The sequence below is a fragment of the Patagioenas fasciata genome, chromosome 39 (genome assembly GCF_037038585.1).
Source record: "Patagioenas fasciata isolate bPatFas1 chromosome 39, bPatFas1.hap1, whole genome shotgun sequence".
Taxonomy (NCBI): Eukaryota; Metazoa; Chordata; class Aves; order Columbiformes; family Columbidae; genus Patagioenas; species Patagioenas fasciata.
This window is the reverse complement of record NC_092558.1, coordinates 672,492-696,457: the sequence shown is the minus strand read 5'-3', so window position 1 is coordinate 696,457 and position 23,966 is coordinate 672,492. Positions and strand designations below refer to the sequence as shown.

At 59.9% G+C, this 23,966-nt stretch overlaps 1 protein-coding gene and 1 pseudogene across 1 annotated transcript; both read right to left on the bottom strand.

Moving 5' to 3' along the window:
• EEF1G (eukaryotic translation elongation factor 1 gamma) lies at window positions 1–23,850 on the bottom strand. Its single transcript, XM_065862203.2, has 10 exons — window positions 23,732–23,850; window positions 21,165–21,323; window positions 20,981–21,044; window positions 20,757–20,899; window positions 16,316–16,459; window positions 12,145–12,274; window positions 10,218–10,392; window positions 8,731–8,903; window positions 4,575–4,699; window positions 1–283 (listed from the first exon to the last, which is right to left on the bottom strand). Exons 1-10 carry the CDS (start codon window positions 23,744–23,746, stop codon window positions 125–127), a joined length of 1,287 nt encoding a protein of 428 aa, XP_065718275.2. The 5' UTR covers window positions 23,747–23,850; the 3' UTR covers window positions 1–124.
• LOC139826249 (uncharacterized) lies at window positions 309–2,106 on the bottom strand (annotated as a pseudogene).
• Window positions 23,851–23,966: the final 116 nt, after the last annotated feature.

Sequence of the window (23,966 nt, the reverse complement as noted above, 5' to 3'; positions counted from 1 at the left end):
TTCCCAGGTTGCAGCGGGGAAGAGGAGGGGGGACCCACACAGCCCCACCTCATCCCCACGCCACCCCCAAGCCCCATAGCGCCGTGGGGTGGTTTATTTGGGGGTCCCGGGGGGGCGGGGGGGGTCACTTGAAGATCTTGCCCTGGTTGAAGGGCTTCCCCACGTGTTTGAAGGCCCCCTCCCACGAGAAATATTCCTGCACCAGGGCCCGGCACTCGGCGCTGCCGGGGTCCAGGCGGCGCCATGAGTAGGACTCATAGTCCACCTGCCAGTCGGGGTGCAGCTGCAACGCACCCCACACCGGGGGGTCAGCCCCACAGATGCGTTGGGGGGGGGCTGGGGGGGCTTGGGAGGGTTTTTGGGGGGTTTGGGGGGGGTTTTTGGGGGGTTTGGGGGCCGTTTTTGGGGGGTTTTAGGGATGGATTTGGAGATGGTTGTGGGGGTCTTGGGGATGGTTCTGGAGATGGGTTGGAGATGGTTTGGGGGGGTTTTGGGGGGTGGGGTTTGGGGGTGGGTTTGGGGGGCTTGTGGGGGGCCTGGGGGTTTATGTGGGGGGGTCTGGGGGTGGTTCTGGGGTATTTGGGGGTGGTTTTGGGGGGTTTGGGGGATGGATTTGGAGATGGTTGTGGGGGTCTTGGGGATGGTTCTGGAGATGGGTTGGAGATGGTTTGGGGGGTTTTGGGGGGTGGGGTTTGGGGGTGGGTTTGGGGGCTTGTGGGGGGTGTGGGGGTTTATGTGGGGGGGTCTGGGGGTGGTTTTTGGGGGGTTTGGGGGTGGTTTTGGGGGGCTTTGGGGGGTTTGGGGATGGAGTTGGAGATGGTTGTGGGGGTCTTGGGGATGGTTCTGGAGATGGGTTGGAGATGGTTTGGGGGCTTTTGGGGGACGGGGGTTTGGGGGTGGGTTTGGGGGGCTTGTGGGGGGCGTGGGGGTTTGTGTGGGGGGGTCTGGGGGTGGTTTTGGGTTATTTGGGGTGGTTTTGGGGGGTTTTAGGGGGTTTTGGGGATGGATTTGGAGATGGTTGTGGGGGTCTTGGGGATGGTTCTGGAGATGGGTTGGAGATGGTTTGGGGGGGTTTTGGGGGGTGGGGTTTGGGGGTGGGTTTGGGGGGCTTGTGGGGGGTCTGGGGGTTTATGGGGGGGGGTCTGGGGGTGGTTCTGGGTTATTTGGGGGTGGTTTTGGGGGGTTTTTGGGGGTTTGGGGGATGGATTTGGAGATGGTTGTGGGGGTCTTGGGGATGGTTCTGGAGATGGGTTGGAGATGGTTTGGGGGGTTTTGGGGGACGGGGGTTTGGGGGTGGGTTTGGGGGCTTGTGGGGGGTCTGGGGGTTTATGTGGGGGGGTCTGGGGGTGGTTCTGGGGTATTTGGGGGTGGTTTTGGGGGGTTTTAGGGGGTTTTGGGGATGGATTTGGAGATGGTTGTGGGGGTCTTGGGGATGGTTCTGGAGATGGGTTGGAGATGGTTTGGGGGGGTTTTGGGGGGTGGGGTTTGGGGGTGGGTTTGGGGGGCTTGTGGGGGGTCTGGGGGTTTATGTGGGGGGGTCTGGGGGTGGTTCTGGGGTATTTGGGGGTGGTTTTGGGGGGTTTTAGGGGGTTTTGGGGATGGATTTGGAGATGGTTGTGGGGGTCTTGGGGATGGTTCTGGAGATGGGTTGGAGATGGTTTGGGGGGTTTTGGGGGGTGGGGTTTGGGGGTGGGTTTGGGGGGCTTGTGGGGGGTCTGGGGGTTTATGTGGGGGGGTCTGGGGGTGGTTCTGGGTTATTTGGGGGTGGTTTTGGGGGGTTTGGGGGGTTTTGGGGATGGATTTGGAGATGGTTGTGGGGGTCTTGGGGATGGTTCTGGAGATGGGTTGGAGATGGTTTGGGGGGGTTTTGGGGGGGGGGGTTTGGGGGTGGGTTTGGGGGGCTTGTGGGGGGTCTGGGGGTTTATGTGGGGGGTCTGGGGGGGGTTCTGGGTTATTTGGGGGTGGTTTTGGGGGGTTTTTGGGGGTTTGGGGGATGGATTTGGAGATGGTTGTGGGGGTCTTGGGGATGGTTCTGGAGATGGGTTGGAGATGGTTTGGGGGGTTTTGGGGGGTGGGGTTTGGGGGTGGGTTTGGGGGGCTTGTGGGGGGTCTGGGTGTTTATGTGGGGGGGTCTGGGGGTGGTTCTGGGTTATTCGGGGGTGGTTTTGGGGGGTTTTAGGGGGTTTGGGGGATGGATTTGGAGATGGTTGTGGGGGTCTTGGGGATGGTTCTGGAGATGGGTTGGAGATGGTTTGGGGGGGTTTTGGGGGACGGGGGTTTGGGGGTGGGTTTGGGGGGCTTGTGGGGGGTCTGGGGGTTTATGTGGGGGGGTCTGGGGGTGGTTTTGGGTTATTTGGGGGTGGTTTTTGGGGGGTTTTAGGGGGTTTGGGGATGGATTTGGAGATGGTTGTGGGGGTCTTGGGGATGGTTCTGGAGATGGGTTGGAGATGGTTTGGGGGGTTTTGGGGGGGGGGTTTGGGGGTGGGTTTGGGGGGCTTGTGGGGGGTCTGGGGGTTTATGTGGGGGGTCTGGGGGTGGTTTTGGGTTATTTGGGGGTGGTTTTTGGGGGGTTTTAGGGGGTTTTGGGGGTGGATTTGGAGATGGTTGTGGGGGTCTTGGGGATGGTTCTGGAGATGGGTTGGAGATGGTTTGGGGGGGTTTTGGGGGGGGGGGGTTTGGGGGTGGGTTTGGGGGGCTTGTGGGGGGTCTGGGGGTTTATGTGGGGGGGTCTGGGGGTGGTTCTGGGGTATTTGGGGGTGGTTTGGGGGGTTTTAGGGGGTTTGGGGGTGGATTTGGAGATGGTTGTGGGGGTCTTGGGGATGGTTCTGGAGATGGGTTGGAGATGGTTTGGGGGGTTTTGGGGGACGGGGGTTTGGGGGTGGGTTTGGGGGGTTTGTGGGGGGTCTGGGGGTTTATGTGGGGGGGTCTGGGGGTGGTTCTGGGGTATTTGGGGGTGGTTTTGGGGGGTTTGGGGGGTTTTGGGGATGGATTTGGAGATGGTTGTGGGGGTCTTGGGGATGGTTCTGGAGATGGGTTGGAGATGGTTTGGGGGGTTTTGGGGGGGTTTTTTTGGGGGTGGGTTTGGGGGGCTTGTGGGGGGTCTGGGGGTTTATGTGGGGGGGTCTGGGGGTGGTTCTGGGTTATTTGGGGGTGGTTTTGGGGGGTTTTAGGGGGTTTGGGGGATGGATTTGGAGATGGTTGTGGGGGTCTTGGGGATGGTTCTGGAGATGGGTTGGAGATGGTTTGGGGGGTTTTGGGGGGTGGGGTTTGGGGGTGGGTTTGGGGGGCTTGTGGGGGGTCTGGGGGTTTATGTGGGGGGGTCTGGGGGGGGTTCTGGGGTATTTGGGGGTGGTTTTGGGGGGTTTTAGGGGGTTTGGGGATGGATTTGGAGATGGTTGTGGGGGTCTTGGGGATGGTTCTGGGGGTCTTGGGGATGGTTCTGGGGGTCTTGGGGATGGTTCTGGAGATGGGTTGGAGATGGTTTGGGGGGGTTTTGGGGGACGGGGGTTTGGGGGTGGGTTTGGGGGCTTGTGGGGGGTCTGGGGGTTTATGTGGGGGGGTCTGGGGGTGGTTTTGGGTTATTTGGGGGTGGTTTTGGGGGGTTTTAGGGGGTTTTGGGGATGGATTTGGAGATGGTTGTGGGGGTCTTGGGGATGGTTCTGGAGATGGGTTGGAGATGGTTTGGGGGGTTTTGGGGGGTGGGGTTTGGGGTGGGTTTGGGGGGCTTGTGGGGGGTCTGGGGGTTTATGTGGGGGGTCTGGGGGTGGTTCTGGGGTATTTGGGGGTGGTTTTGGGGGGTTTTAGGGGGTTTTGGGGATGGATTTGGAGATGGTTGTGGGGGTCTTGGGGATGGTTCTGGAGATGGGTTGGAGATGGTTTGGGGGGTTTTGGGGGGGGGTTTTTGGGGGTGGGTTTGGGGGGCTTGTGGGGGGTCTGGGGGTTTATGTGGGGGGTCTGGGGGTGGTTTTGGGTTATTTGGGGGTGGTTTTGGGGGGTTTTGGGGATGGATTTGGGGGCATCTGGGGATGGTTTTGGAGCTTGTTTTGGGGGGTTTTTGGGTGGTTTTTGGGGTGTTTGGGGGGGGTGGTTTATGGGGGGGTTGGGGGTGAATTTGGGGGGGTCTGGGGGTTATTTGGGTGTGGGTTTGGGTTATTCGGGGCTGGTTTGGGGGGGTTTTGGGGTCATTTTTGGGGTGTTTTAGGGGGTTTTGGCGATGGTTTTTGAGCTGTTTTGGGGATGGTTTTGAGGGGGTTTGGGGGGGTTTTGGGGGGTGTTTTTTGGGAGGGGTTTGGGGGGCCTGTGGGGGGGTCTGAGGGTTTATGTGGGGAGGTCTGGGGGTGTTTTGGGGTTATTTTGGGCTGTTTTTGGGGTGTTTTAGGGGGTTTGGGGCATGGGTTTGGGGATGTTTCTGGGGCTGGTTTTGAGGGGGTTTGGGGTGGTTTTTGGGGTATTTTGGGATGGTTTTAGGTGTTTTGGGGGTGTTTTTTGGTGTTTTGGGGGTGTTTTGGGGGTGTTTTGGGGTGTTTTGGGGTGTTTTTGGGGTGTTTTGGGGTGTTTTGGGGGTGTTTCCTCACCGTGAAGGCCAGCTCGTGGCCGCGGAACAGCCAGATGCCCGAGATGCTGCTGTCGTGGTCGGTGCCGAACAGGATGACGCTGGCAAAGGCGTTTTTGCGGAGCTTGTCCAGGCGCTGGAACATCCCTGAGGAAACAACCCGGAAGTGGGCGGAAGTGGGGGGGAAACGGGGGGGGGAAGGGAAATTGGAGGGCGAAATGGGAGCGGGGGGGAAGTGGGAGGGAGGCGGGGGGGAAGTGGGAGGGAGGGGGGGGAAGTGGGAGGGAGGGGGGGGAAGTGGGAGGGAGGGGGGGGAAGTGGGGGGGGGGGGAAGTGGGAGGGAGGGGGGGGGAAGTGGGAGGGAGGGGGGGGAAGTGGGAGGGAGGGGGGGGAAGTGGGAGGGAGGGGGGGGAAGTGGGAGGGAGGGGGGGGGAAGTGGGAGGGAGGGGGGGGAAGTGGGAGGGAGGGGGGGGAAGTGGGAGGGAGGGGGGGGAAGTGGGAGGGAGGGGGGGGAAGTGGGAGGGAGGGGGGGGAAGTGGGAGGGAGGGGGGGGAAGTGGGAGGGAGGGGGGGGAAGTGGGAGGGAGGGGGGGGAAGTGGGAGGGAGGGGGGGGAAGTGGGAGGGAGGGGGGGGAAGTGGGAGGGAGGGGGGGGAAGTGGGAGGGGGGGGGGAAGTGGGAGGGGGGGGAAGTGGGAGGGAGGGGGGGGGAAGTGGGAGGGAGGGGGGAGGAAGTGGGAGGGAGGGGGGAGGAAGTGGGAGGGGGGGAAGTGGGAGGGAGGGGGGGAAGTGGGAGGGAGGGGGGGGAAGTGGGAGGGAGGGGGGGGGGAAGTGGGAGGGAGGGGGGAGGAAGTGGGAGGGAGGGGGGGGAAGTGGGAGGGAGGGGGGGGAAGTGGGAGGGAGGGGGGGGAAGTGGGAGGGAGGGGGGGGAAGTGGGAGGGAGGGGGGGGAAGTGGGAGGGAGGGGGGGGAAGTGGGGGGGGGAGAAGTGGGGGGGGGAGAAGTGGGGGGGGGAGAAGTGGGGGGGGGAGAAGTGGGGGGGGGAGAAGTGGGGGGGGGAGAAGTGGGGGGGGGAGAAGTGGGGGGGGGGGAAGTGGGGGGGGGGGAAGTGGGGGGGGGGAAGTGGGGGGGGGAGAAGTGGGGGGGGGGGAAGTGGGGGGGGAAGTGGGGGGGGAAGTGGGGGGGGAAGTGGGGGGGGGGAAGTGGGGGGGGGAAGTGGGGGGGGAAGTGGGGGGGGGAAGTGGGGGGGGGAAGTGGGGGGGGGGAAGTGGGGGGGGGAAGTGGGGGGAATACAGAAAAGAGAGAAAAAGGGGGAAACGAGGGGCAACAGGGGGAATGGGGGAAAAAGAGGTGGGAATGGGGAAAATGAGAGAGAAAAGAGGGAAATGGAAATGGGAGGGGAAATGGGAATGGGGGAAAAAGAGGAAGGGGAAAAAGAGGAAGGGGAAAAAGAGGAAGGGGAAAAAGAGGAAGGGGAAAAAGAGGAAGGGGAAAAAGAGGAAGGGGAAAAAGAGGAAGGGGAAAAAGAGGAAGGGGAAAAAGAGGAAGGGGAAAAAGAGGAAGGGGAAAAAGAGGAAGGGGAAAAAGAGGAAGGGGAAAAAGAGGAAGGGGAAAAAGAGGAAGGGGAAAAAGAGGAAGGGGAAAAAGAGGAAGGGGAAAAAGAGGAAGGGGAAAAAGAGGAAGGGGGATCAGCAGCACCACCTGGTGCTGAAGCTGCAGCTCACGAAGGAGCAAAGGCAGAGCAGAAAGAACACGGGAAAGGGAAGTGGGGGTGAAGAAGGATGGGAAGAGAAAACGGAGCAGGAAATGAAGCAAGAAACAAAACAGGAAGAGGAAGAGGAAGCGCACTGACCGGTGATGAGGTTGCAGCTCATGAAGGAGAAAAGGTGGAGCAGAAAGAGAAAGAACGTGAAGAACACAGGAAGGGGAAGCGGGGGGGAAGAAGGACAGGAAGAGTAAGCGCAGCAGGAAATGCAGCAGGAAAGGGAGCAGGAAACGGAGCAGGAAGAGGAAGTGGCACTGACCAGTGATGAGGTTGCAGCTCACGAAGGAGCAAAGGCGGAGCAGAAAGAACACGGGAAGGGGAAGCGGGGGGAAGGAGGATGGGGAGAAGAAATGGAGCAGGAAATGAAGCAGGAAACGGAACAGGAAGAGGAAGCGCACTGACCGGTGATGAGGTTGCAGCTCATGAAGGAGAAAAGGCGGAGCAGAAAGAGAAAGAACGTGAAGAACACGGGAAGGCGAAGCGGGGGCGAAGAAGGACAGGAAGAGTAAGCGCAGCAGGAAACGAAGCAGGAAACGGAATAGGAAGAGGAAGCAGCACTGACCGGTGATGAGGTTGCAGCTCACAAAGGAGCAAAGGCGGAGCAGAAAGAACACGGGAAGAGAAAGCAGGGGGGAAGGAGGACGGGAAGAGGAAACGGAGCAGGAAATGAAGCAGGAAATGGAACAGGAAGAGGAAGAGGAAGCGCACTGACCGGTGATGAGGTTGCAGCTCATGAAGGAGAAAAGGTGGAGCAGAAAGAGAAAGAACGTGAAGAACACGGGAAGGCGAAGCGGGGGGGAAAGAAGGACAGGAAGAGTAAGCGCAGCAGGAAATGCAGCAGGAAATGGAGCAGGAAACGGAGCAGGAAGAGGAAGTGGCACTGACCAGTGATGAGGTTGCAGCTCACGAAGGAGCAAAGGCGGAGCAGAAAGAACACGGGAAGAGGAAGCAGGGGGGAAGGAGGACGGGAAGAGGAAACGGAGCAGGAAATGAAGCAGGAAACGGAACAGGAAGAGGAAGAGGAAGCGCACTGACCGGTGATGGGGTTGCAGCTCATGAAGGAGAAAAGGTGGAGCAGAAAGAGAAAGAACGTGAAGAACACGGGAAGGGGAAGAGGGGGAAGAAGGACAGGAAGAGTAAGCGCAGCAGGAAATGCAGCAGGAAATGGAGCAGGAAACGGAGCAGGAAACGGAGCAGGAAGAGGAAGTGGCACTGACCGGTGATGAGGTTGCAGCTCACAAAGGAGCAAAGGCGGAGCAGAAAGAACACGGGAAGAGAAAGCAGGGGGGAAGGAGGACGGGAAGAGGAAACGGAGCAGGAAGAGGAAGTGGCACTGACCGGTGATGAGGTTGCAGCTCACGGAGGAGCAAAGGCGGAGCAGAAAGAACACAGGAAGGGGAAGCGGGGGGAAGGAGGATGGGGAGAAGAAATGGAGCAGGAAATGAAGCAGGAAACGGAACAGGAAGAGGAAGAGGAAGCGCACTGACCGGTGATGAGGTTGCAGCTCATGAAGGAGAAAAGGCGGAGCAGAAAGAGAAAGAACGTGAAGAACACAGGAAGGGGAAGCGGGGGGGAAGAAGGACAGGAAGAGTGAGCGCAGCAGGAAACGAAGCAGGAAATGGAGCAGGAAGAGGAAGTGGCACTGACCAGTGATGAGGTTGCAGCTCACGAAGGAGCAAAGGCGGAGCAGAAAGAACACGGGAAGAGAAAGCAGGGGGGAAGGAGGACGGGAAGAGGAAACGGAGCAGGAAATGAAGCAGGAAATGGAACAGGAAGAGGAAGAGGAAGCGCACTGACCGGTGATGAGGTTGCAGCTCATGAAGGAGAAAAGGCGGAGCAGAAAGAGAAAGAACGTGAAGAACACAGGAAGGGGAAGCGGGGGGGAAGAAGGACAGGAAGAGTAAGCGCAGCAGGAAACGAAGCAGGAAACGGAGCAGGAAGAGGAAGTGGCACTGACCGGTGATGAGGTTGCAGCTCACGAAGGAGCAAAGGCAGAGCAGAAAGAACACGGGAAGGGGAAGCGGGGGGAAGGAGGATGGGGAGAAGAAACGGAGCAGGAAATGAAGCAGGAAATGGAACAGGAAGAGGAAGAGGAAGCGCACTGACCGGTGATGAGGTTGCAGCTCATGAAGGAGAAAAGGTGGAGCAGAAAGAGAAAGAACGTGAAGAACACGGGAAGGCGGAGCGGGGGGGAAAGGAGGACAGGAAGAGTAAGCGCAGCAGGAAACGAAGCAGGAAATGGAGCAGGAAGAGGAAGTGGCACTGACCAGTGATGAGGTTGCAGCTCACGAAGGAGCAAAGGCGGAGCAGAAAGAACACGGGAAGAGAAAGCAGGGGGGAAGGAGGACGGGAAGAGGAAACGGAGCAGGAAATGAAGCAGGAAACGGAACAGGAAGAGGAAGAGGAAGCGCACTGACCGGTGATGAGGTTGCAGCTCATGAAGACCTGCGTGAGCTCCTGGGGGAAGCGATATTCCGCCAGCCACAGCGACCAGCCCGCGGGGTCAAAGTGCTGCCAGAAGTGGGGCAGGGCCACCCCCAGCGTGTCCTCGTTGCTGAACTTGCGCTTGAACTCGTCCAGGACAAACGGACTGGATGGGAGAGACAGACAGACGGACATTAATCACCCCCCCCCCAGTGTGTCATCATTGCTGAACTTGAACTTGTCCAGGACAAACGGACTGAACGGGACAGACAGACAGACGTTAATGAGCCCCCATGGCCACCCCCAGTGTGTCCTTGTTGTTGAACTTGAACTCGTCCAGGACAAACGGACTGAACGGGACAGACAGACAGACGTTAATGAGCCCCCATGGCCACCCCCAGTGTGTCCTTGTTGCTGAAGTTGAACTCGTCCAGGACAAACGGACTGAAGGGGACAGACAGACAGACGTTAATGAGCCCCCATGGCCACCCCCAGTGTGTCCTCGTTGCTGAACTTGCGCTTGAACTCGTCCAGGACAAACGGACTGGATGGGAGAGACAGACAGACGGACGTTAATGACCCCCTTCCCCCACAGCGTGTCCTCGTTGCTGAACTTGAACTCGTCCAGGACAAACGGACTGAACGGGACAGACAGACAGACGTTAATGAGCCCCCATGGCCACCCCCAGTGTGTCCTCGTTGCTGAACTTGAACTCGTCCAGGACAAACGGACTGAATGGGACAGACAGACAGACCCCCCTTCCCACCACTGTGATAATGTCCCCCCCCATTGTGACAATAACCCCCCCATTGTCCCCATGTCCCCCCCATTGTCCCCACGTCCCACCTGTGTGGCAGGTGGCCGAACGGGTCCTTGTCCTTGTCCCTGTCCCCCTCATTGTGACAATAACCCCCCCACGGTGTCCCTGTCGCCCCCATTGTCACAATAACCCCCCCATGGTGTGACAATGTCCCCCCCTCAGTGACAATACCCCCCAATTGCCCCCATGTCCCCCTCATTGTCCCCACGTCCCACCTGCGCGGCAGGTGGCCGAAGGGGTCCTTGTCCCCCCCATTGTGACAATAACCCCCCCACGGTGTCCCTGCCCCCCGCATTGTCCCCATGTCCCCCCCACCGTCCCCATGTCCCACCTGTGCGGCAGGTGGCCGAAGGGGTCCTTGTCCCCCCCATTGTGACAATAACCCCCCCATTGTCCCCATGTCCCCCTCATTGTCCCCATGTCCCACCTGCGCGGCAGGTGGCCGAAGGGGTCCTTGTCCCCCCCATTGTGACAATAACCCCCCCACGGTGTCCCTGTCCCCCGCATTGTCCCCATGTCCCCCCCACTGTCCCCATGTCCCACCTGCGCGGCAGGTGGCCAAAGGGGTCCTTGTCCCCCCCATTGTGACAATAACCCCCCCACGGTGTCCCTGCCCCCCGCATTGTCCCCATGTCCCCCCCATTGTCCCCATGTCCCACCTGCGTGGCAGGTGGCCGAACGGGTCCTTGTCCTTGTCCTTGTCCCGGGGGGGCTCGTCGTCCTCGTCCTGCTCCTCGGGGGGGGGCGGGGGGGGTTTCTTCTTCTCCTCCCGGGGGGGCTTCTCCTTGCGGGGGGGCTGCTCCTTCCGGCCCTGCGTCTCCGCAAACTTCTTCCCTGCGCCCCAAATCCCAATGACCTCAATGTCCCCAATGCCCCCGATGTCCCCACATCCCCCACAATGTCCCCATGTCCCCCCCAATGCCCCCGATGTCCCCACATCCCCCCCAATGTCCCCATGTCCCCCCCAATGTCCCTGATGTCCCCATGTCCCCCCAATGACCTCAATGGCCCCAAGTCCCCCCAACGACCTCAACGTCCCCACGCCCCCCCCGCAATGTCCCCATACCCCACGATGGCCCTGTCCCTGTGTCCCCCAAATGTCCCTGATGTCCCCCCCGATGTCACCATGTCCCCCTGATGTCCACATGTCCTCCTGATGTCCCCATGTCCTCCTGATGTCCCCCCAATGACCTCAATGTCCCCACGTCCCCCCAATGAGCTCAAAGTCCCCAATGTCCCCATGTTCCCCCAATGACCTCAATGTCCCCAATGCGCCCGATGTCCCCACATCCCCCACAATGTCCCCATGTCCCCCCCAATGTCCCTGATGTCCCCATGTCCCCCCAATGACCTCAATGGCCCCAAGTCCCCCCAACGACCTCAACGTCCCCACACCCCCCCGCCATGTCCCCATACCCCAGGATGGCCCTGTCCCTGTGTCCCCCAAATGTCCCTGATGTCCCCCCCGATGTCACCATGTCCCCCTGATGTCCACATGTCCTCCTGATGTCCCCATGTCCCCCTGATGTCCCCCCAATGACCTCAATGTCCCCACGTCCCCCCAATGAGCTCAAAGTCCCCAATGTCCCCATGTTCCCCCAATGACCTCAATGTCCCCAATGCGCCCGATGTCCCCACATCCCCCCCAATGTCCCCATGTCCCCCCCAATGTCCCTGATGTCCCCATGTCCCCCCAATGACCTCAATGGCCCCAAGTCCCCCCAACGACCTCAACGTCCCCACGCCCCCCCCGCAATGTCCCCATACCCCAGGATGGCCCTGTCCCTGTGTCCCCCAAATGTCCCTGATGTCCCCCCCGATGTCACCATGTCCCCCTGATGTCCACATGTCCTCCTGATGTCCCCATGTCCCCCTGATGTCCCCCCAATGACCTCAATGTCCCCACGTCCCCCCAATGAGCTCAAAGTCCCCAATGTCCCCCCAATGACCTCAATGTCCCAAATGTCCCCGTGTTCCCCCAATGATCTCAATGCCCCCGATGTCCCCTTGATGTCCCCCCGATTCCCCCAATGACCCCAACGTCCCCACGTCCTCAACGTCCCCGTGTCCCCCCAATGACCTCAATGTCCCCGTGTCCCCCCCAATGACCTCAATGTCCCCGTGTCCCCTCAATGACTGCAACGTCCCCAATGCCCCCGATGTCCCCATATGCCCCCAATGTCCCCGTGTCCCCTCAATGACTGCAACGTCCCCAATGCCCCCTATGTCCCCATATCCCAATGTCCCCGTGTCCCCTCAATGACTGCAACGTCCCCAATGCCCCCGATGTCCCCATATCCCCCCAATGTCCCCGTGTCCCCTCAATGACTGCAACGTCCCCAATGCCCCCGATGTCCCCATATCCCCCCAATGTCCCCGTGTCCCCTCAATGACTGCAACGTCCCCAATGCCCCCGATGTCCCCATATCCCCCCAATGTCCCCATGATGTCCCCATGTCCCCCCAACGACCTCAATATCCCCATGTCCCCCAATGACCTCAATATCCCCAACATCCCCATGCCCCCGCAATGACCTCAGTGTCCCTGATGTCCCCAGGTCCCCCCGATGTCCCCATGTCCCCGTACCATCGAACTGGGCCATCTTCTGGCACAGCGTCACCTCGCCCAGCACGGCCTTGAACTGGGGCTGGTTCAGGCAGGTGACGAACCAGCGGTTGACGTTAACGAAGGGCTGACGGAACGAGGGCTCCAGCACCTGCGGGGGGGGACACAGGGGGACATCAGTGTGGGGACACCCCCGGGGACACCCCATAATCCAGGGACCCCCCCAGACCCACTTACAGCCCCATAGGAGGACATGGAGCACCCAGATGCCACCAGGGAGATGTGGTTTGGGGAGAACAGTTTAGGGGGGACAAGAGGGGACAAGAGGGGACAAGAGGGGACAAGAGGGGACAAGAGGGGACAAGGACCCCCAGACCCATTTACAGCCCCACAGGAGGGCACGGAGTCCCCAGATGTCACCAGGGAGATGTGGTTTGGGAGGACAGTTTAGGTGACACAGGAGGGGACAAGAGGGGACAAGAGGGGACAAGAGGGGACAAGAGGGGACAAGAGGGGACAAGGACCCCCAGACCCATTTACAGCCCCACAGGAGGGCACGGAGTCCCCAGATGTCACCAGGGAGATGTGGTTTGGGAGGACAGTTTAGATGACACAGGAGGGGACAAGAGGGGACAAGAGGGGACAAGAGGGGACAAGAGGGGACAAGAGGGGACAAGAGGGGACAAGAGGGGACAAGAGGGGACAAGGACCCCCAGATCCATTTACAGCCCCACACGATGGCTCAGAACCCGTAGATGTCACCAGGGAGATGTGGTTGGGGGGAACAGTTTAGGGGAGACAGGAGGGGACAGGAAATGACACAAGGTGACAAAAGGGACAAAGACTCCCCAGACCCTTTTATAGCCCCATAGAATAGCTCAGAGCACCCAGATGTCACCAGAGAGATGCGGTTGGGGGGAACAGTTTAGGTGACACAGGAGGGGACAAGAGAGTACAGGAGGGGACAAGAGGGGACAAGAGGGGACAAGGACCCGCAGACCCATTTACAGCCCCACAGGAGGGCACGGAGTCCCCAGATGTCACCAGGGAGATGTGGTTTGGGAGGACAGTTTAGATGACACAGGAGGGGACAAGAGGGGACAAGAGGGGACAAGAGGGGACAAGAGGGGACAAGAGGGGACAAGGACCCCCAGACCCATTTACAGCCCCACAGGAGGGCACGGAGTCCCCAGATGTCACCAGGGAGATGTGGTTTGGGAGAACAGTTTAGGTGACACAGGAGGGGACAAGAGGGGACAAGAGGGGACAAGAGGGGACAAGAGGGGACAAGAGGGGACAAGAGGGGACAAGAGGGGACAAGGACCCCCAGACCCATTTACAGCCCCACAGGAGGGCACGGAGTCCCCAGATGTCACCAGGGAGATGTGGTTTGGGAGAACAGTTTAGGTGACACAGGAGGGGACAAGAGGGGACAAGAGGGGACAAGAGGGGACAAGAGGGGACAAGAGGGGACAAGAGGGGACAAGGACCCCCAGATCCATTTACAGCCCCACACGATGGCTCAGAACCCGTAGATGTCACCAGGGAGATGTGGTTGGGGGGAACAGTTTAGGGGAGACAGGAGGGGACAGGAAATGACACAAGGTGACAAAAGGGACAAAGACCCCCCAGACCCTTTTATAGCCCCATAGAATAGCTCAGAGCACCCAGATGTCACCAGAGAGATGCGGTTGGGGGGAACAGTTTAGGTGACACAGGAGGGGACAAGAGAGTACAGGAGGGGACAAGAGGGGACAAGAGGGGACAAGAGGGGACAAGAGGGGACAAGGACCCCCAGACTCATTTACAGCCCCACAGGAGGGCACGGAGTCCCCAGATGTCACCAGGGAGATGTGGTTTGGGAGAACAGTTTAGATGACACAGGAGGGGACAAGAGGGGACAAGAGGGGACAAGAGGGGACAAGAGGGGACAAGAGGGGACAAGAGGGGACAAGGACCCCCAGACCCATTTACAGCCCCACAGGAGGGCACGGAGTCCCCAGATGTCACCAGGGAGATGTGGTTTGGGAGAACAGTTTAGATGACACAGGAGGGGACAAGAGGGGACAAGAGGGGACAAGAGGGGACAAGAGGGGACAAGAGGGGACAAGAGGGGACAAGAGGGGACAAGAGGGGACAAGAGGGGACAAGAGGGGACAAGAGGGGACAAGGACCCCCAGATCCATTTACAGCCCCACACGATGGCTCAGAACCCGTAGATGTCACCAGGGAGATGTGGTTGGGGGGAACAGTTTAGGAGAGACAGGAGGGGACAGGAAATGACACAAGGTGACAAAAGGGACAAAGACCCCCCAGACCCTTTTATAGCCCCATAGAATAGCTCAGAGCACCCAGATGTCACCAGAGAGATGCGGTTGGGGGGAACAGTTTAGGTGACACAGGAGGGGACAAGAGGGGACAAGAGGGGACAAGGACCCCCAGATCCATTTACAGCCCCACAGGAGGGCACGGAGTCCCCAGATGTCACCAGGGAGATGTGGTTTGGGAGGACAGTTTAGATGACACAGGAGGGGACAAGAGGGGACAAGAGGGGACAAGAGGGGACAAGAGGGGACAAGAGGGGACAAGGACCCCCAGACCCATTTACAGCCCCACACGATGGCTCAGAACCCGTAGATGTCACCAGGGAGATGTGGTTGGGGGGAACAGTTTAGGGGAGACAGGAGGGGACACAAGGTGACAGGAAGGGACAAGAGGGGACAGGAGGTGACAAGGACCCCCAGACCCATCTACAGCCCCATAGGATGGCTCAGAGCACCCAGATGTCACCAGAGAGATGTGGTTGGGGGGAACAGTTTAGGGGAGACAGGAGGGGACAGCAGATGACACAAGGTGACAGGAAGGGACAAGAGGGGACAGGAGGTGACAAGGACCCCCAGATCCATTTACAGCCCCACAGGAGGGCACGGAGTCCCCAGATGTCACCAGGGAGATGTGGTTTGGGAGAACAGTTTAGGTGACACAGGAGGGGACAAGAGGGGACAAGAGGGGACAAGGACCCCCAGACCCATTTACAGCCCCACAGGAGGGCACGGAGTCCCCAGATGTCACCAGGGAGATGTGGTTTGGGAGAACAGTTTAGGTGACACAGGAGAGGACAAGAGGGGACAAGAGGGGACAAGAGGGGACAAGAGGGGACAAGAGGGGACAAGAGGGGACAAGAGGGGACAAGAGGGGACAAGAGGGGACAAGGACCCCCAGATCCATTTACAGCCCCACACGATGGCTCAGAACCCGTAGATGTCACCAGGGAGATGTGGTTGGGGGGAACAGTTTAGGGGAGACAGGAGGGGACAGGAAATGACACAAGGTGACAAAAAGGGACAAAGACCCCCCAGACCCTTTTATAGCCCCATAGAATAGCTCAGAGCACCCAGATGTCACCAGAGAGATGCGGTTGGGGGGAACAGTTTAGGTGACACAGGAGGGGACAAGAGAGTACAGGAGGGGACAAGAGGGGACAAGAGGGGACAAGAGGGGACAAGAGGGGACAAGAGGGGACAAGGACCCCCAGACCCATATACAGCCCCATAGGATGGCTCAGAGCACCCAGATGTCACCAGAGAGATGTGGTTGGGGGGGAACAGTTTAGGGGAGACAGGAGGGGACAGCAGATGACACAAGGTGACAGGAAGGGACAAGAGGGGACAGGAGGTGACAAGGACCCCCAGACCCATTTACAGCCCCACAGGAGGGCACGGAGTCCCCAGATGTCACCAGGGAGATGTGGTTTGGGAGAACAGTTTAGATGACACAGGAGAGGACAAGAGGGGACAAGAGGGGACAAGAGGGGACAAGAGGGGACAAGAGGGGACAAGAGGGGACAAGAGGGGACAAGAGGGGACAAGGACCCCCAGACCCATTTACAGCCCCACAGGAGGGCACGGAGTCCCCAGATGTCACCAGGGAGATGTCGTTTGGGAGAACAGTTTAGGTGACACAGGAGGGGACAAGAGGGGACAGGAGGTGACGAGAGATGACAGAAGGGGACAAGAGGTGACAAGGACCCCCAGACCCATCTACAGCCCCATAGGATGGCTCAGAGCACCCAGATGTCACCAGAGAGATGTGGTTGGGGGGGAACAGTTTAGGGGAGACAGGAGGGCAGAAAAACAGACAGGAGGTGACAGGAGGGGACAAGAGGTGACAAGAGGGTCCAGCCCCCCCGTACCTGTTTGTAGAGCCAAAGCAGGGCGCAGACCACCGAGATGTCGGCCAGGGACACGCGCTCGCCCACCAGGAAGGTCTGGGTGCGCAGGTGGGCGTCCAGCACCCCCAGCACCCGCCGCACCTCCTCCTTGGCCTGCTCCGTGGCCTGCAACCAAAACCGCCGCTTTTACACCCAAAATCCAGCTCGCGGGACCCCCCTGGGATCCCCCCAGGGGTTACTGTGCACCCCAAGGTGGGTTTGGGGGTGCAGGGGGGGAATATTGGGGTGAGGAGAGGGATCGAAGCATCAGGGTCTGGAGACAATAAAACCAAGGAATCAGGGGATTTAGACCCAAAATCCAGCCCTCAGACCCCCCTACCATGATTTGGGGACCCCCCCAGGGGTTACTGTGCACGCCAGGGTGGGTTTGGGGGTACAGGGGGGGAATATTGGGGTGGGGGGAGGCACCAAAGCATCGGGGTCTGACAACAATATCCAACAAATCAGGGGATTTAGACACAAAGTTGGGGGATTTAGGCCCAAAATTGGGGGATTTAGGCCCAAAATTGGGGGATTTAGACTCAAAATTGGGGGATTTAGACTCAAAATTGGGGGATTTAGGCCCAAAATCCAGGCCTCAGACCCCCCTACCATGATCTGGGGACCCCCCCGGGGGTCATTGTGCACCCCAGGGTGGGTTTGGGGGTACAGGGAGCAATATTGGGGTGAGGAGAGGGATCAAAGCATCAGGGTCTGGAGACAATAAAACCAAGGAATCAGGGGATTTAGACCCAAAGTTGGGGGATTTAGGCCCAAAATCGGGGGATTTAGACTCAAAATTGGGGGATTTAGGCCCAAAATCCAGGCCTCAGACCCCCCTACCATGATTTGGGGATCCCCCCAGGGGTTACTGTGCACGCCAGGGCGGGTTTGGGGGTACAGGGGGGGAATATTGGGGTGGGGGGAGGCACCAAAGCATCGGGGTCTGACAACAATATCCAACAAATCAGGGGATTTAGACCCAAAGTTGGGGGATTTAGGCCCAAAATTGGGGGATTTAGACTCAAAATTGGGGGATTTAGGCCCAAAATCCAGGCCTCAGACCCCCCTACCATGATTTGGGGATCCCCCCAGGGGTTACTGTGCACCCCAGGGTGGGTTTGGGGGTACGGGGGGGAATATTGGGGTGGGGGGAAGCACCAAAGCATCAGTGTCTGGAGGTAAAAAGGCCCCAAACCAGGGGATTTAGGCCCAAAATTTGGGGATTTAGGCCCAAAATCCAGGCCTCAGACCCCCCTACCATGATTTGGGGATCTCCCATGGGGTTACTGTGCACCCCAAGGTGGGTTTGGGGGTGCAGGGGGCAATATTGGGGTGAAGAGAGGGATCAAAGGATCAGGGTCTGGAGACAATAAAACCAATGAATCAGGGGATTTAGACCCCAAATTGGGGGATTTAGACCCCAAATTGGGTGATTTAGGCCCAATATCCAGGCCTCAGACCCCCCTACCATGATTTGGGGATCCCCCCAGGGGTTACTGTGCACGCCAGGGTGGGTTTGGGGGTACAGGGGGGAAATATTGGGGTGAGGAGAGGGATCAAAGCATCAGGGTCTGGAGACAATAAAACCAAGGAATCAGGGGATTTAGACCCAAAGTTGGGGGATTTAGGCCCAAAATCGGGGGATTTAGACTCAAAATTGGGGGATTTAGGCCCAAAATCCAGGCCTCAGACCCCCCTACCATGATCTGGGGACCCCCCTGGGGGTCATTGTGCACCCCAGGGTGGGTTTGGAGGTGCAGGGGGGGAATATTGGGGTGGGGGGAGGCACCAAAGCATCAGTGTCTGGAGGTAAAAAGGCCCCAAACCAGGGGATTTAGGCCCAAAATTGGGGGATTTAGGCCCAAAATCCAGGCCTCAGACCCCCCTACCATGATTTGGGGACCCCCCCAGGGGTTACTGTGCACCCCAAGGTGGGTTTGGGGGTGCAGGGGGCAATATTGGGGTGAAGAGAGGGATCAAAGCATCAGGGTCTGGAGACAATAAAACCAATGAATCAGGGGATTTAGACCCAAAGTTGGGGGATTTAGGCCCAAAATCGGGGGATTTAGACTCAAAATTGGGGGATTTAGGCCCAAAATCCAGGCCTCAGACCCCCCTACCATGATTTGGGGATCCCCCCAGGGGTTACTGTGCACCCCAAGGTGGGTTTGGGGGTGCAGGGGGGGAATATTGGGGTGGGGGGAGGCACCAAAGCATCAGGGTCTGGAGGTAGAAAGGCCCCAAACCAGGGGATTTAGGCCCAAAATTGGGGGATTTAGGCCCAAAATCCAGGCCTCAGACCCCCCTACCATGATTTGGGGACCCCCCCGGGGGTCATTGTGCACCCCAGGGTGGGTTTGGGGGTGCAGGGGGGGAATATTGGGGTGGGGGGAGGCACCAGAGCATCAGTGTCTGGAGGTAAAAAGGCCCCAAACCAGGGGATTTAGGCCCAAAATTGGGGGATTTAGGCCCAAAATCCAGCCCTCAGAACCCCCCACCATGATTTGGGGAACCCCAGGGAGGATTTGGGGGTGCACAGAGGTACCAGGGGGTCACTGTGTGTGTGTCCCCCCAAAATATTGGGGGGTCCCAGTTTGAAGTGAGATGTTGAGTTTTGGGGGTGAAATGGTGCATTTGTGGGGTGAAACAAGGAGGTTTTGGGGGTCCTGGGGGGATGGTGATTTTTGGGGACCCCCCCCAAACCTGCTTGGTGTGTCCCATGATACCAAGACGGAGGGAACAACCAAGTCCTGGCGGGGGGGGACGATGAGTTTGGGGAGAGACGCTAAGTTTTTGGGGCGAAATGGTGCATTTTTGGGGTGAAACGAGGAGGTTTCGGGGGTCCTGGGGGGATGGTGATTTTTGGGGACCCCCCCCCAAACCTGCTTGGTGTGTCCCATGATACCAAGACGGAGGGAACAACCAAGTCCTGGTGGGGGGGGACGATGAGTTTGGGGAGAGATGCTGAGTTTTTGGGGCGAAATGGTGCATTTTTGGGGTGAAACGAGGAGGTTTTGGGGGTCCTGGGGGGACGGTGATTTTTGGGGATCCCCCCCCAAACCTGCTTGGTGTGTCCCATGATACCAAGATGGAGGGAACAACCAAGTCCTGGTGGAGGGGGACGATGAGTTTGGGGAGAGACGCTGAGTTTTTGGGGCGAAATGGTGCATTTTTGGGGTGAAACAAATAGGTTTCAGGGGTCCTGGGGGGATGGTGATTTTTGGGGACCCCCCCCAAACCTGCTTGGTGTGTCCCATGATACCAAGATGGAGGGAACAACCAAGTCCTGGTGGGGGGGCACAATGAGTTTGGGGAGAGACGCTGAGTTTTTGGGGCGAAATGGTGCATTTTTGGGGTGAAACGAGGAGGTTTTGGGGGTCCTGGGGGACGGTGATTATTGAGGACCCCCCCCCAAACCTGCTTGGTGTGTCCCATGATACCAAGATGGAGGGAACAACCAAGTCCTGGTGGGGGGGGACGATGAGTTTGGAGTGAGATGCTGAGTTTTTGGGGTGAAACAAAGAGGTTTCAGGGGTCCTGGGGGGATGGTGATTTTTGGGGACCCCCCCCAAACCTGCTTGGTGTGTCCCATGATACCAAGACAGAGGGAACAACCAAGTCCTGGTGGAGGGGGACAATGAGTTTGGGGAGAGACGCTGAGTTTTTGGGGTGAAACGAGGAGGTTTTGGGGGTCCTGGGGGGATGGTGATTTTTGGGGACCCCCCCAAACCTGCTTGGTGTGTCCCATGATACCAAGATGGAGGGAACAACCAAGTCCTGGTGGGGGGGGACGATGAGTTTGGGGAGAGACGCTGAGTTTTTGGGGCGAAATGGTGCATTTTTGGGGTGAAACGAGGAGGTTTTGGGGGTCCTGGGGGGATGGTGATTTTTGGGGACCCCCCCAAACCTGCTTGGTGTGTCCCATGATACCAAGACGGAGGGAACAACCAAGTCCTGGTGGGGGGGGACGATGAGTCTGGGGAGAGATGCTGAGTTTTTGGGGTGAAACAAAGAGGTTTTGGGGTCCTGGGGGACGGTGATTTTTGAGGCCCCCCCCCCCAAACCTGCTTGGTGTGTCCCATGATACCAAGATGGAGGGAACAACCAAGTCCTGGTGGGGGGGGACGATGAGTTTGGGGAGAGACGCTGAGTTTTTGGGGCGAAATGGTGCATTTTTGGGGTGAAACGGGGAGGTTTTGGGGGTCCTGGGGGGACGGCGATTTTTGGGGACCCCCCCAAACCTGCTTGGTGTGTCCCATGATACCAAGATGGAGGGAACAACCAAGTCCTGGTGGGGGGGGATGATGAGTTTGGGGAGAGACGCTGAGTTTTTGGGGCGAAATGGTGCATTTTTGGGGTGAAACGAGGAGGTTTTGGGGGTCCTGGGGGGACGGTGATTTTTGGGGAACCCCCCCCAAACCTGCTTGTTGTATCCCATGATGCCGAGCGTGGGGAAAACCCAAGTGCTGGCGGGGGGGACGATGTCGCTGTCGGCGAAATTCACCCACTGGACGATCTCGGCCGCTCGCTCGCGCGTCGTCCCCCGCAGCTCCTCGTTACTCACTGTGGGGGGGCCCAAACCACTAATTAACACACTAATTAACATAATGACCCCCCCCACACCGCAGCCCCCCCGCCACGCACCATAATAAGCGATGGCGTTGCTGTCGAAGACGCAAAAACCGTCGTCGCCCTCGAAGGCCGGGACCTGGTGGGGACACGTTGGTGACGGCGCTCCCCCCAAAATGGGGTTGTTTTGGGGGTGTCCCCTCCCAAATGCGGGGTATTTTGGGGGTGTCCCATCCCAAATGGGGGGGTCCGGACTCACCTTGCCCAGCGGGAACTTGCGCAGGAACTCGGGGGTCTTGTTGGTTTGGCCGAAGTGGAAGTGGGGGGGGGACGAGGCGACCTTGACCTTGGCCCCGCTGTACTGGGCGGCGATCAGGGCCTTGAAGGCGCGCCAGTTCTCGGGGTACGTGTACAGCGTCTGGGGGGGACACGGGGGACACGGTCACCAAGGGGGGGGACAGGGTCACCTGGGGCTTGGGGACACAGCTGGGGACATGTGGGGGGGGACACGAGGTGGGGGGAGTCACTATGGGTGATGGGGGGGACGTTAAAGGGGACGTCACAGGACAGATCTTGGGGGACAGGGACAGTGTCTGGGGGAGGGACAGGGTCACCAAGTTGGGGGGAACAATGTCATGGCGGGGGGGACAGGGTCACAGGGGTTGGGGACATACCTGGGGACATGTTGGGGGGGGACACGGGGTGGGGGGAGTCACTATGGGTGATGGGGGGGACGTTAAAGGGGACGTCACAGATCGTGGGGGACACGGACAATGTCTGGGGGGGACATGGGGGGACGGGGTCACCAAGGGGGGTGACACAGGGTCACTGGGGGGGGGGGACAGGGTCACCTGGGGCTTGGGGACACTGGGGACACACACACAGGGTGGGGGGAGTCACTATGGGTGATGGGGGGGACGTTAAAGGGGACGTCACAGGACAGATCTTGGGGGATGGGGACAGTGTCTGGGGGAGGGACAGGGTCACCAAGAGGGGGGACAGGGTCACCTGGGGTTGGGGACACACCTGGGGACATGTGGGGGGGGACACGGGGTGGGGGGAGTCACTATGGGTGATGGGGGGGACGTTAAAGGGGACGTCACAGGACAGATCTTGGGGGACAGGGACAGTGTCTGGGGGAGGGACAGGGTCACCAAGTTGGGGGGAACAATGTCATGGCGGGGGGGACAGGGTCATGGGGGTTGGGGACATACCTGGGGACATGTTGGGGGGGACACGGGGTGGGGGGAGTCACTATGGGTGATGGGGGGGACGTTAAAGGGGACGTCACAGGACAGATCTTGGCGGATGGGGACAGTGTCTGGGGGGGACACGGTCACCAAGAGGGGGGACAGGGTCACCTGGGGTTGGGGACACAGCTGGGGACATGTGGGGGGGGACAAGGGGTGGGGGGAGTCACTATGGGTGATGGGGGGGACGTTAAAGGGGACGTCACAGGACAGATCCTGGGGCATGGGGACAGTGTCTGGGGGAGGGACAGGGTCACCGAGTTGGGGGGAACAATGTCATGGCGGGGGGGACAGGGTCATGGGGGTTGGGGACACACCTGGGGACATGTTGGGGGGGACACGGGGTGGGGGGAGTCACTATGGGTGATGGGGGGGACATTAAAGGGGACGTCACAGATCGTGGGGGACATGGACAGTGTCTGGGGGGGACATGGGGGGACGGGGTCACCAAGGGGGGTGACACAGGGTCACTGGGGGGGGGACAGGGTCACCTGGGGCTTGGGGACACTGGGGACACACACACAGGGTGGGGGGAGTCACTATGGGTGATGGGGGGGACGTTAAAGGGGACGTCACAGGACAGATCTTGGCGGATGGGGACAGTGTCTGGGGGGGACACGGTCACCAAGAGGGGGGACAGGGTCACCTGGAGTTGGGGACACAGCTGGGGACATGTGGGGGGGGACAAGGGGTGGGGGGAGTCACTATGGGTGATGGGGGGGACGTTAAAGGGGACGTCACAGGACAGATCCTGGGATATGGGGACAGTGTCTGGGGGAGACACGGGGGGACAGGGTCACCAAGGAGGGGGGACAGGGTCACCTGGGGCTTGGGGACATTGGGGACACACACACAGGGTGGGGGGAGTCACTATGGGTGATGGGGGGGACGTTAAAGGGGACGTCACAGATCGTGGGGGACATGGACAATGTCTGGGGGGGACATGGGGGGACGGGGTCACCAAGGGGGGTGACACAGGGTCACTGGGCGGGGGACAGGGTCACCTGGGGCTTGGGGACACTGGGGACACACACACAGGGTGGGGGGAGTCACTATGGGTGATGGGGGGGTTGTTAAAGGGGAGGTCACAGGACAGATCTTGGGGGATGGGGGGAACACACAGTATCATGGGGGGGGACAGGGTCACTGGGGGTTGGGGACACAGCTGGGGACATGTTGGGGGGGACACGGGGCGGGGGGAGTCACGTTGGGCAATAGGGGGGTGTCAAAGGGGGTGTCACTCGCGTGGGGGGGGTCACTTCGGGCGACAATGGGACAGTCACGGGCGGGAACACCACCCCGGGTGACACCGGGACCGCTGAGGCCACTGTCACGAGTGGGGGTGACCGCAAACGCCCCCCCCCCCCCATCCCAACCCGGGGCCCATGGCCGCCGCTCCAGCCCCGGCTCCCTCAGGCCGCAACCCCCCCCCCACCAAGCCGCCATCCCCGGCCCCCGCGGCTCCAGCCCCGCTCCGCCCGGCTTCCCCGGCCCCTGGGAGCACATCGGGGGCGGCGGCGGCGCCCCGGGGCGGCGGATGGCGGCGGATGGAGGAGGATGGCGCCGCCGCACTCACCCCGGCCACGGCCATCTTGGCGAGCGGAGACAGAGAGAAGGACGGCGTGCAGCGCGGCAAGCCGTAAAGCCGCGAAGTGCTGGCAAAGCGCAGCTGCTGTGGGGGAGTTTGAAGGCGGTGCAGCCGTAAAGCGAGACGGCCGGGCGGTTGCCGTGGTGATGGGTGGGGGGAAAGCAGCTACGCATGCGCGCTGGCATCGCCCGTTTAAAGCGGCCACGCACCTTGAAGCGGCAAT